Source organism: Medicago sativa, chromosome 1 (genome assembly GCF_051527215.1).
Source record: "Medicago sativa cultivar Bolivia chromosome 1, Bolivia_mono, whole genome shotgun sequence".
In the NCBI taxonomy this organism is placed as follows: Eukaryota; Viridiplantae; Streptophyta; class Magnoliopsida; order Fabales; family Fabaceae; genus Medicago; species Medicago sativa.
Genome location: NC_140749.1, coordinates 32,343,328 through 32,357,606, shown reverse-complemented (window position 1 = coordinate 32,357,606; position 14,279 = coordinate 32,343,328). Strand labels below are relative to the sequence as shown.

General features: G+C 33.7%; 1 protein-coding gene and 1 pseudogene across 2 annotated transcripts; both read right to left on the bottom strand.

The window, feature by feature from the left end:
- Positions 1–1,487: 1,487 nt before the first annotated feature.
- Positions 1,488–3,382, bottom strand: LOC146954377 (alcohol acyl transferase 1 allele RGb-like; annotated as a pseudogene). Its single transcript, XR_015026743.1, has 2 exons — positions 2,909–3,382; positions 1,488–2,231 (listed from the first exon to the last, which is right to left on the bottom strand). The product of XR_015026743.1 is annotated as an alcohol acyl transferase 1 allele RGb-like (transcript).
- An 8,011-nt stretch (positions 3,383–11,393) lies between these two features.
- Positions 11,394–13,558, bottom strand: LOC146954376 (alcohol acyltransferase 9-like). Its single transcript, XM_085755911.1, has 2 exons — positions 13,051–13,558; positions 11,394–12,464 (listed from the first exon to the last, which is right to left on the bottom strand). Exons 1-2 carry the CDS (start codon positions 13,462–13,464, stop codon positions 11,553–11,555), a joined length of 1,326 nt encoding a protein of 441 aa, XP_085612037.1. The 5' UTR covers positions 13,465–13,558; the 3' UTR covers positions 11,394–11,552.
- Positions 13,559–14,279: the final 721 nt, after the last annotated feature.

Here is a 14,279-nt window from a genome sequence, read left to right as displayed (position 1 = left end):
GTTGTGAGTCTCTTACAATCTTCAAGTCTTCACTCCTTTATATAGAGGTGTGAAAGAGACGTTGTTGATTGCCATCACATCAAAAGAGTCGTTGTTGAAGCTTGATCAAATCACCAATGATCTGTTGCTTGATTTGGTTATTGTCCTAGGAGGGAACAATTTCAAATCCATTCCTTGTATAGAGAATTACCAGCGTAGTCACAGTTGTTGTCGTGTACTATTGCAGACACAAAACAGAGTAGTGGAGATAGTGGTTGTACAATTGTACTATTGTCCTTTTCGGCGCTCTTCAGTGGATAAGCATCCAATGCCTTCAAATTCCTCTGAATTAGTCGTTGCTCCAGGCTTCTATTTCTCCTGCAATGATGCACAATCAGAATGACAACACTTAACTAACTTCAGCTTCTGATGATCTTCAGCTTCTGATGATGTCAGCTTCTGGTAGACAACTTCTGATAAGAGTGCTTCTGATGATCTTCAGAACCTCTTTTCTTTAGATGCTTTCTTGAAATTCAAGCTTCCTTTTTGTAGATTTAATTGTTCTCATTTTTTCTTCCAGAACCTATGCTTAATTCAAGACAATCAAATTTTTGTGTATGGTTCTGCACACCTGAACAAATATTAGCATATCCAATTGACATTTTTTAATACCTTGTTATCAACAAAACTCAAAGGGTAATGTTAAAACACATTTTGTTCCAACAATTATCCTAAAACCCATTTTAGTTCAACAATGTCGAGACATGTGAGGGTACCTTCCTCGGAGGTATGCTAAGACTTATGATCCAACTCTGTTTTATTGGAATGAGCTAGTTGCTTTCTAATGCCTTGCACCTTTACATTTATAGAGATTGGATGAGAAGTTTTTTAGTGAGTGGTTACCAGATAACGGGTAGTTGGGAGATCGTGGGTTTGTGATGCTGAGATAGTGGAGCATATGGAAGAGTGGGCCGAGATTAGAGGGTAAACTGGGTCGAGGTCATAAAAACAATATGATGATGCAGTGTCTCTTGTATATCTTCTAGATAAAAATGAAAATATAGATTTCAATTATTATTTATTCTAATTTTAATTTAAGTAAAATATTCAATAAATAAATTCTGAAAAATAAAAGAACTTTGAATATATAATATATTAAAGTTTTTTTTATAGAATATAATATATCAATGTTGGACATTAAGATTACATTATTCGTTGATATAATGGATTTAACTAAAGAAATTAAACATTTTTTATAGAGATAAAGAAAAGTAAATTCCAAAATACAATACACGTCAATCACATTGCTCGTTATTATATGCTAATATTGGATTATTACACGTATATATAAATCGTCCCCAAACTCCATTATTCTTTTAAGACTTTCTACTTGCCATATGAATGCATGCGATATTATAATCAACATGCTATTCATGAGATTAGTACTTAATTACTAGTGTTACATTCGTCCCCGAATGGGCATCTTATATTCATATTTGTCCCAATTCTCATTCTCTCTCATGTAATGTTGAAACTTTCCTTTTAGGATCACCAATAACCGGCAAAAAAGTGCATACCAAGTTACCAGCCGAACGATCAGTAATTACTGTTTTATCCTTCAACACATCAATTGTCGACCTAACATACTCCTCATCCACACTATCTTTAGCTTGTTGAACAAGTTTCACACAATGGTCTAAGTTATTAGTAGACACTATATCTTTCACTGTACTCTCAGCACAAACAAGAACAACCCCATTTCCATAATATCCCTCTGGAAGTTTCATCTTCTTTCGAATATTAAAAGTGAAACAAAGCTTCAAACTCTGAGATAAGGGCAAGTCACCAGATTTAACGAACGAGCGCCATGTGTGTGCAGCTACTACTTCGAAGGTTGCGATTTTAGTGAATGATGATGTTGTACAGTGTTTCTTTAAGCAATTAATCTCGTTAACTCCGAAGGTGAATGATGTGGTTACAAGTGGCTTGGATAGAAATGACCTTAAAAGGCTTTGTTTAGGGTCAGGGTTTGTTTGATTTTTTATGTATACTAGGTGAGGAAAATTTACTTGTGGGGGCTCTCGATTTTTCAATATGCATCTGTCGTGAGAGGGTGTAATTGTCAAATTACTATTGGGGTTTTTCGTTAGTTGGGCCCAAGCATTCAAAAATTGTGATGCACCAGCAGCGTCGCACAAGATATGGCTAATTGAGGCGCACAAGATCATTCCCCCGCAACGAAGATTCGTCACCTAAAAAGAGCTATATTGTTTAGAATATTCATAAAGAGTAACAAAAAATAATCTTGAACTAGACACAAACCAAGAGTTTTTTTTTTTTAAAAAAAAAAAACCAGATAAAGATAATTTGATTTGTTTCATATTTTGATTTTAAATTGTTTTCTAAATAAATTTGCGAGAAAAGAAAAAAAAAACTTTCTAAATATTTTTTTTAAGAAAGAACTAATTAGAGCATGTGTTTTTAAATTTTCCTTGTGAGCTTAGCTTAGTTGGTAGGGACAATGTATAAAATATGCAAGGTTGGAGTTCAAACCCCAGCCACCACAAAAAAAAAAAAAAAAGTGTTTTTAAATTAAATAAGAAAATACAAACAAATTTTGAAAAACAGTTTAACAAAGTAGATGTATCTAGTTCAAATTTTTAATTGGATACATGAATTTTATTTGATTTTATTTTACTTATATGTGAAACTATAAAAAAATAAAAAAAAACTAAAGATTAGTATTTATCGCATTTGATTTTTTTATAAAAAAAAATAACTCGGATTGAGTATCTAACCCAAATCAAAGAAATTTGATAGGGTTGGAGGTTGGGTTTGGCCAAATCCGACTCAATCGAACCATAAATGTCAATTGAATTATAGACATAAAATCAGATCACAATGAGTAAGAGGATGCACAAGATCTAACCTGGATTGCAAGTGGAAGATGTGATTCCACCTTACACTCAATCTTTTTCCATGACCAATTTGGCATCATATAGAAGATGTGAATAATTCTTTAGCAGTGATATCCACCGAAGCCTCAGCAAACACTACACCTTCTCCATTACAATCCAGCTCCAACTTATTCTCATCCTCAGTGCTAGTCTTAAACCTCCCAGCAAAAGGGTAGTAATACACTATAACTCTTGATAGTGAACACTTCAAGGCATCCATCTCCACGGATTTTTTGAAGACATACACATAATTGACAAGAAACCTGAGCTGCATTTGGTCATCAAGATTAGTGAGATAGAGAGTGTGATTTGGTGTTGGTGCACATGAGGTGATGGTCATTGGTGGCACAGGATAGTAACAATCTGGGAGTTCCACGGATCTTGACATTTTTTTCTTTAAGATTGTATAGATTTTCAATTGATATATATGCAAACAATAAAGTTAATGAAACATGAGGAGTTGGTTGAATAGAAAGATGAGTACAAGAGAAGGAAATATACGTTCTATTTATAGATGAGAAAGAGAGAACAAGTTATGTCGAGGCCGATATTAGACACATCCAAAATTAATTGATATACTTTTTAAACTATATTTATAGTGTTGAGAAAATATGTCACTTCATCTTTTAGTAATTTTGGATTGTGACATTAAAATTTGTCAACTTAAATTTTGAGTTTGTATTAATACCATAAAATAAATTATGTAACTTATGCTTATCACTTCTTCGGTGTCCCATCTCAAACGATTGGGCTATTTCTTATTCAAAACTCTTAGGCTTTGTTTGGGAGTTTGGAGGGTAGGGGAAGGAAATGCTTCGGGGGAGAGAAATATAGGGAAAATTTGAGAAATCTTTCACATTTTTTGAAAGAGTATTTTTTTTAGAGAAATATAGGGAGTTTGGTATATATGCAAATTAAAACTCCCTATATTTTGGAATATTGTTTTTTCTTCCATTTTATTCAAATAAGTGATTTCACATATATTTCATTCTTCTTGTGATTTCATCGACTTAGCACCACATGTTGTTTTGTTTATCATCTTGGTGCGACGTTATTTTATTTTTCATCACCAGATTATGTGAGATTGTTTGCGGATTCATCCTTTTTCAGTTTAGCGATTTTGATTTATTGTTTTATCAATGTAGTCTATTAATTTGAATCAACCATTGGTGTTGGTTGAAAATATACATGTTGAAGAAGTCTCATATCGCTTAGAATTGTAAAGGAAGAGGTAGAACAAGACTATATATATATATATATATATATATATATATATATATATATATATAGGCTCTATTTCTTTGTGACAAGATGCACCAACTGTCAGAAACACTTTAGGTTTATATCTGACTCTTTTTCTTTCTCTTATACTCTTGTGTTACAATGTTGTGAGATGTAGTTCGGTATTTTCTTGAGAGCATGGGTGTATTGGGGTTGTGGGGTGGTTGAGGGTTAGTCTAATTGTTTAATTTTTTTAATAAAGAGGATAATTATTTAATATTATTACATAATAATCACTTAATCTTTAAGAATCAACACCTCAATTGTATACAATTAATTGTATCCACATACATTAATTGTATACAACTCCTTATGCATTGGACCGACCCAAAGTCAAATCCCTGATTATATGCATGTCAATTTTTCTCCATAATAATATGGGTGTTTGTTTAGCTTGGTGCTAAATAGGTGAAACACTAGATATTGTGGATGTTTTGAGAGCTTTCCACACATTGATTGTATCCACATACATGAAAAATAAATGACTCAAGACTGACACCTAATCAAAGACCTACATCTAAGACTCCAATTCAAAAGATGAGGTAGCTTCAAAACTAGCCTCCAGCATACTCACAAAGCAAGCAAAGCAACTAATCCTTCAAATCACCTACGCCATTTAAACAAATGATGTGGTGGCCAACCGAACGACCACTGGGGGTTAGATACAATTCGACAATAAAATATAATCAAGTAAAATAAAACATCATATTTCATTTCAATTGATTAATAAAACTCCATCATTATAAATCAATCAAGTATACAAGCATATTCAAGCAATGCATACAATTCACCTTTTCAAGTATTCACAACATTCACCAATTATCACCAATGCACATACACGCCAATTCACACAGTCAAATATGACATTACACGCCAATTCCCTAGTGCATGCAATGTTCTAGACTCTTCTAGATGCATGTGGTACCATTTGAATTCCGGAGATAATTTTACCATTTGAACCCACACCCACGTAAGAGTACACCTCCTCATACGTATTTCACCTATGTAAAAGTATACCTCCTTTTACATTTCTCATATGACTCAATATGACTATGATGCATGGACTTCAAGTAAGACTCGACAATGCACCTAACACCAACTATATAATCACCAAGCAATGTAAAAGTACACCTCCAATTATATTCTTCATAAATCAACACCATATGCATTATCTAGTTTTACAATCCACACAATCAAAAATTCATAATTCAAATAAGAGTCGTCGTCAGAATCATTCATCAACATCTATTATTTTAAAGACACATTATTGTTTCAAATTCATATTTCCAACAAATATGGACAACTAAGTACACCATGATATTCATCATATCAAACACCCAGCAATCAGCATTTCATACTCATTTCATCCTATTATCATGTTTCCAAAACCATTTACAAGTTATCTAATCAAGAAAACTCATTTTGACAAAGTTCGGCTATTTCAGTAAAATTGTCGATTTCCAAGTATTTCACCAAAATAAAGTTTCAAGTATCAATCATACACTCAAGACATCCTTACATATCACCTATCATCTAGGGAAAACATTCACGGCATTTTCGTTCCACAAATTTACTTCATTTTCCTAAAATTCACAAGTTTGTCTCATTTTGAACATGCTTTTAAACCAATTCTTCTCCTCAAGTTTAAGCCATGTTAAACCACTCATTGAAGCTCATTTAAACTCTATTCAAGTAAAGTTAGGGGTTAGGGATTTTTAGAAGTGCAAACGGGGCCTTAAAACTTGAAAAAACGACATTCCAAGACCATACAACATGTGCACGGTCGTGCACTCCAAACGCACGGTCCGTGCACAGCCTGCACCAGACGTGCGTTTTACACTAGCCAGCAAAAAACACACTTCCGCGTTTCCGCACGTAAAAATCCACTCGTAACTCCGTTTTCGGTCCCGTTATCACCGTTTCGTCCGTAACTCTTAGACCTATAATTCGCTCCCCAAAATGTAGATGACCATGGATCTACACCAAAAAAATAGAAAAAAAGAAAAAAAAATCAAGAGACGAAAATGGTCTCTTAAAAAAAAGTATATTTCTGTCAAAAATAAAAAGACAAATAGTTCTACTGTTTTACCCATCTTGTTTGAATCAAGGAAGGAAGGATGGCAGTGCATTAATGTTTTATTAGGAAACCCTAGGTTAGTGAAATAACTCCAAGTTCTTTTGTTAGCCTACTTTCCCAAATTATATCCACCCTTAACCTAAGCCAAGTTATAACCCTCAAAGTCCTCCTAGTGTGTGAATAACTTTAACTTGACTGTCTGTTTAGAATTGTTTCAAATTTATAGCGAGGTACATTCATGTGACGACTGGAGTGGGAAAATGTCGTGACCAGCCCTACTTCTTTAGGAGATACATACGTGTATCATAGAAAAGAGTATGGCTGATAATATAGGTTACTTTCACCAAGTCGGTCCTGCTTGAATGTATAGTGGTAAGTTTAGTTGCTGCTCTGCTATAAATGTGATGAATGATTCCTAAGCACAAATCCTGGAAACCCACTTGGTTTGGCCTAGCAGTATTAGGCTTTGGACCTGGGAGTGTGCTCCTCCTCGAGGTCTCAGGTTCGATTCTCACCGGCGTCAATTTGGGTGGGCTAATTTAGCTTCTTCGAGAAAAAAAAAACAACTTCTGGAAAGGTATGTTTTTCCTGAAAAAAATGCAAAGAATAAATTATGTTTTTCTTTCGTTACTTGAGGGCAAGCAACAATTTAAGTTTGGGGTTGTGATGACAAGTTATCTTATGTTATTCTTAGCATGTTTTTCAGTTATTTTTAGTAGTAAATAGTAGCAAAAAGGAGGAGTATTGGAACGATTGCTTATGATTTTAGGACTTTTGTAATGTTTTCTATATTTGAGTGTGTAATTCTAGTTTTCCTGAAACATTGTAATTTTAGGGGGGTTTTTGAAGTAATTCAAGAAGAATTCATGCAAATCGGCAAATCAAGAACATCCGAAGAATTACGATGATTCAAGGAAACGAAGAATGAAGATTCAATAGGCCTAAGAGGACTTACAAATGGGAGGAATTCTGTTCCCAAGTCCTGAGGCAAGTTATTTGAAGACGAAGACTTAAAACGACATAAAATCGGATAATTTGGGCCCAGGAAAGATATATCATGCGCCTAGCACATTTGCAATGTGCCTAGCCCAATCCAAATGTGCCTAGCACATTACAAATGTGCCTATCACATGACAAATGTGCCTAGAACATGAACCATGTGCCTAGCACATGGAGTAGGCATCCATGCTGCTAGAGCATGATTCATGCGCCTAGGGCATGGCTTTTGCCATACTCTCATGCGCCTAGCACACTGGTGATGTGCCTCGAGCGCCTGAAAACTCAGGGCACAATTGTCTTTTCCTGTTATTATTTTGGGTAAAGCCCGCACTTTTAGCCCACTCCCAGGTAGAAACTCTCACTATAAATATCATCATTCCTCATTCAAAATTTCTCGTTCAGAACTGGAGCAGTTCAAGAGAAAGGCAAATTTGGAGCTTCGGGAGAGTTTCTATCTTCTCCTTGATTTTCTAGGGTATGTTTTTATCTTTAGTAATTTGTTTTTAGTTACCATGTGTAACTAAATCTTTTTAGGTTAGAGTTCTAAGATGAACCTCTGTATATTTTTGTTGGATATTTATTTTATTTTAATTTGTCGTTTAATTATTTTATTTATGCTTTTGTCCACTATAGAGTTTTATTAGATTATAGTCTTTATTTCTATGAGAGGTGGAACCATATATTAGGTACTTAGGTTGTGACAGGACTTAATATTGCTATCACTATCTGATAACTATATGTCTAGGAAGTAAGTGATTATTAATTAGTCAAAGTTACCATAGTAATTGTTGACCCTAAACGTAGGTACCCAGTGGATGATACCCATTGGGCCGTGTGGTGCATTACCAAAGCTAGGAATTAACTGGTTAGTAATTAGGGAAACAAGCACCTAGCTGTCCGACTTGTAATCTGGTAAAACCATTCTCTTGAAACCCTTAGTAAGGAGACGTAGATTAGGGTTGCCCGTTTGTAGAACTACTAAGTAAGCTTAGAGAGAGTGTGATATGAGTGTCCTAAAATTCATAGATGGGCAGACCTAAGGGAACCTTGGCCTTCATTGCCTTGGGAAACATTGGAAAGCCAATTTAAGTTTATGTTTAAATTACCTTTGAATTAGCAAGACCCCGCACGTAAGGATCACCGTGCGATCAACAGGTGCAGTTAGCCATCAGAGGAAAATGCCTAATTAGATACCCAGTGGATGATACCCATTGGGTCAGGTGGTACCTTACCTATTTAGAAAAATCTCAACGGCCTTATCACTTCTATAGTCACCAAGATATAAATAAACGGAATATTTAAATTTTGTATTATCCAACAATAAATATACATAGGGGATTCGAAGAATCCTAATCGCTGCTTAATTTTCTGCAACCAAAAACAGGTAAATTCGCTCTGTTGCAAACAGATAAAAATTGCAACTCACTTTTATACCATCAAACTTACAAAAAAATAAGTAACTAGAATTGTTCGGACGAAAGGATAATCCCTGTGGATACGATACTCCAATTACTAACTCTATTACTTGATGAAAACGACTGGTACACTTGCCATTGCGCAACTACGCTAATCGAAATAAACACGAAAGTGTGCATCAACCATCATGATTTATTGGAAAACAGATACCATCCTCAATTATATCCCAAAGTTCATCATCAACACCAATGATGTGACTATACATTTTGCTTTTGCACCAAGAGAATTGTTCATCATCTCCACTAAATGATGAAGGTCTAGCTAAGTAAGAATTTTTATCAGACGTGGTGTTATTGTAATCATGATTCACAACATGATTGCTAGAACTGGAAGTAGCACCAGAATCATTCATGTTTTTCTCATGATCTTAATCTCTTACATGGTTAAGTGTTGAATAAGCAAACCAAGAACTCTAATATCAACTAAATGTGAGAAAAACACAAGAGGGGGGTTTAATTGTGTTTTCTTTTTCTGAAAATCTTTTTAAGAGTTTCTAGCAAAACATAGCAGAAAGATCACAGTCAGAGAGAGTGAGAGAGACAACACAACAGTTTATCCTGGTTCCCCCCACAATCCAAGGTTACATTCAGTCCCCTTGCACTTCCAAGGGATTTTTCCACTATAATCACACAAGATTACAATTGATCCAACACACAAGTCACAGTCTTCCTTGCCTCACACAAGAGGACTTCTACAATTAGAGGTTACAAATAAATTTGTATGTGTTTAAACTTTCAGAACTCTAAGAGTGGTAAACTAACTTTAAGAACAATGAACTTATGATTACTTGAAAATTCTAAGATACTAATTTGGTAGGAATTTTCTAAGTGTTTGAAGGCTTTTGAATTTGATAGAGGTTTGACTCTTGTAAATTGCTCGAATTATTTTATTTTTTTCAAAGTGCTCAGGTCCTTAAATAGGAGAGAATTAATAGGGTCGTTGTTTGACGATTGCCAACTCATCAAATACTTTCTTGAGAAGCTTGATCAGATTTTGAAAACTTTAACTCGATTGGATAATGTCGTTGAATATTACTTGAAAATTCCTTTACTTTATATGGAATGGTCTGTTACATTCTCTTTGCCTTTGAATTTCTTTGTTTGTTTCTGCACGTGGTCAGAAGAAGTCTAACTATACTATAAGTAAATTTGTTGATCAGAGCTTTGACATATGTTGATATTTCTTTGGAAGTTCCTATTGTTTTTCATGAGTGCCAAAATGCTTTTCCAATTGTGCTAGGAGTTTGATATATCCGAACCAAAACTTGAATTTGAATTCATACTTTAATTATATGGTCTTGCACACTTGTGCATTCGTTAGAGTACCATATTGTTCTTTCTTACATTGTTATCATCAAAACCTTGGAGACATTATCCTAAACCCCATTTTAGTTCAACAATGTCGAAACATGTGAGAGGTACCTTCCTCAGAGGTATACTGAGACTAAGGATCCAACTCTGTTTTGATGGAATGAGCCAGTTACTTTCTAATGTCTTACACCTTTACATTTATAGAGATTGGATGAGAGGTTATTTACTGAATGGTTACCAGATAATGGGGTAGTTGGGAGATCGTAGGTTTGTGGTGCTACGATAGTGAGGCATATGGATGAGTGGGCCGAGATTAGAGGGTAAATTTGGTCGAGATCATAAAAACAATATGATGGTGCAGTGTCTCTTGAATATCTTCTAGATAAAAATGCAAATATAGATTTCAGTTATTATTTATTCTAATTTTAATTTAAGTAAAATATTCAATAAATAAATTCTAAAAAATAAAAGAACTTTGAATATATAATATATGAGTCTTTTTAACGAGTGCCCCCAGACACTTTTTAAACATTCTAAAATAAGCAATTATATTTAAAAAAAAGGTCAAATGTTTCAATATTCAATGCATTGATTATACACTTTTTCATAAATACCTACTAGTTATGGTCCTTAAAGAATGCTCTAGGATACTCATTAACATTTATCATAATATATTAATGCTTTTTTTTTTATAGAATATAATATATCAATGTTGGACATTAAGGTTACATTATTCTTCATCAAAAAAAAAAAATTAAAATTACATTATTCGTTGATATAATGGATTTAACTAAAGAAATTAAACATTTTTTATCTATACTATACATAAAGAAAACAGCCCCTTTCAGTTTTTTTGGGGTGACTTTTTTTCTTTCTAAAATACCCTCAATTTTCAATACAAATAACACATTTAACAAATAGATAAGAATAAATTTAAATATTAAAAAAAATGTAACAACACGATATGAATATATATATATATATATATATATATATATATATATATATGTTTGGTTTTTTTTTCTTTATCATTTAATAAGTGTAACAAACTAGATGAGTATATTTATACTTACTTTTTATTATCCCAATTATATCCTCAAACAACTGTTCCTGTAATAAAGATTGTTGTTGGTTTTTTTTTTGACGAGATAAAAATTGTTGTTGGTGTCATTAAAAAAATGATTTTAGATTACATTTTTGTTATATCGTTGGTGTCATTGAAATAGATAATCATGATTAGTTTGCTCGTTGGTGTCGTTGGTGCCCGTCTTTTCGCTAGTAGAGATAAAGAAAACCAAATTCCAAGATACAAAACACGTCAATCACATTGCTCGTTATTATATGCTAATATTGGATTACACGTATAATTCGTTCCCAAACTCATTATTCTTTAAGACTGTCTAGTTTCCATATGAATGCATGCAATATTATAATCAACATGCTATTCATTAGATTAGTACTTAATTACTAGTATTACATTCGTGCCCAAATGGGCATCTTATATTCATATTTGTCCCAACTCTCAATCTCTGTCATGTAATGTTGAAACTTTCCTTCCATAGTTTTAGGAAGTGAAATACAAACTCTAACAGCTTTAGGATCACCAATAACCGGCACAAAAGTGCAAACCGAGTTACCAGCCGAACCACTAAGATGGAAAGTCTTCCCTTCTCCAAAATCCACGTCTTCAAACCCTAATTGTCTCACTTGTGTTATAATCAAGGCTAAAGAACGATCAGTAATTACTGTTTTATCCTTCAACATATCAATTGTCGACCTAACATACTCCTCATCCACACTATCTTCAGCTTGTTGCACAAGTTTCACACAATGGTCTAGGTTATTAGCAGACACTAAATCTCTCATTGTACTCTCAGCACAAACAAGAACAAACCCATTTCCATAATATCCCTCTGGAAGTTTCATCTTCTTTCGAACATTAAAAGTGAAAAAAAGCTTCAAACTCTGAGATAAGGGCAAGTCACCAGATTTAACGAACGAGCGCCACGTGTGTGCTGCTACTACTTCGAAGGTTGTGATTTTATTGAACGATGATGTTGTACATTGTTTCTTTAAGCAATTAATCTCGTTGACTCCGAAGGTGACTGATGTGGTTACAAGTGGTTGGGATAGAAACGACCTTAAAAGGCTTTGTTTAGGGTATGTTGGAGTTTTTATGTATATTGGGTGAGGAAAATTTACTTGTGGGGGCTCTCGATTTTTCAATATGCATCTGTCGTGAGAGGGTGTAATTGTCAAATTACTATTGGGGTTTTTCGTTAGTTGGGCCCAAGCATTCAAAAATTGTGATGCACCACCGCCGTCGCACAAGATATGGCTGATTGAGGCGCACAAGACCATTCCCCCGCAACTGAGATTCGTCACCTAAAAAGAGCTATATTGTTTAGAATATTCAGAAAGAGTAACAAAAAATAATCTTAAAGAAGACACAAGCAAAGATTATTTTTATTTTTATTTATAAAAAACTAGATAAAGATAACTTGATTTGTTTCATATTCTGATTTTAAATTGTTTTCTAAATAAGTTTGTGAGAAAAGAAAAAAAAACTTTCTAATTTTTTTTTTTAAGAAAGAGCTAATTAAAGCATATGTGTTTTTAAATTAAATAAAAAAATACAAACAAATTTTGAAAAACAGTTTAACAATGTAGATGTATCTAGTTCAAAATTTTAATCGGATACATGAATTTTATTTGATTTTATTTTACTTATATGTGAGACAAAAATAGTATTACAAACTATAAAAATAAAAAAAACTAAGGATTAGTATTTATCACATTTGATTTTTTTATAAAAAAAAAAACTCGGATGGAGTATCTAACCCAAATCAAAGAAATTTGATTGGGTTTGAAGTTGGGTTTGGCCAAATCCGACTCAAACGAACCATAGATGTCATTGAATTAAAGATATAAAATCATATCATGATGAGTAAGGGGATACACAAGATCTAACCTGGATTGCAAGTGGGAGATGTGATTCCACCTTACACTCAATCTTTTTCCATGACCAGTTTGGCATCATAGAAGCTGTGACTAATTCTTTAGCAGTGATATCCATCGAAGCCTCAGCAAACACTACACCTTCTCCATTACAATCCAGCTCCAACTTATTCTCATCCTCAGTGCTAGTCTTAAACCTCCCAGCAAAAGGGTAGTAATCCACTATAACTCTTGACAATGAAGACTTCAAGGCATCCATCTCCACGGATTTTTTGAAGAAATACACATAATTGGCAGGAAACCTGAGGTACATTTGGTTATCAAGATTAGTTAGATAGAGAGTGTGATTTGGTGTTGGTGCACATGGGGTGATGGTCATTGGTGGCACAGGATAGTAACAATTTGGGAGTTTCACGGATCTTGACATTTTTTTCTTTAAGATTGTATAGATTTTCAATTGATATATATGCAAACAATAAAGTTAGTGAAACATGAGGAGTTGGTTGAATAGAAAGATGAGTACAAGAGAAGGAAAGATACGTTCTATTTATAGATGAGAAAGAGAGAACAAGTTATATCGAGGCCTATATTAGACACATCCAAAATTAATTGATATACTTTTTAAACTAGATTTATGGTGTTGAGAAAATATGTCACTTCATCTTTTGGTAAATTGGGATTGTGTCATTAAAATTTGTCAACTAAAATTTTGAGTTTGTATTAATAGGATAAAATAAATTATGTAGCTTATGCTCATCACTTCTTCGGTGGACCATCTCAAACGATTGAGTTATTCCTTATTCAAAACTCTTAAACGCTAGTTAAAACCCAATTTTATTTGAAAATGTTTAAATTAGCGCTTAAGGGTATGTTTGGTTTGAGAGTTTGGAAGGGGAGGGGAGGGGAGGAGAGATTTTTAATTTGAAGTGTTTGGTTCAATTTTTAGGGTCCGTTTGGTTCGAGAATTAGGAGGGGAGGGGAAGGAAGGGGAGGGGAGGGATTTTAACGGAGGGGAGGGGAGGTGGAGATATTTTAATTAAGGGAAATTTTAACTTGTGCCCTTAAGGCACAAGATAAAGAACCCGACATGGTAACTTTTTGTTGGAATGTGTGCATTCAATTTAATTTTTAAATTTATAATAAATAGAATGCACAAAATTTGAGAAAATATTTCTACTTTTAGGTTCTTTATCTTATGCCCTAAGGGCACAAGTTAACATGACCATTTAATTAAAAATGTGT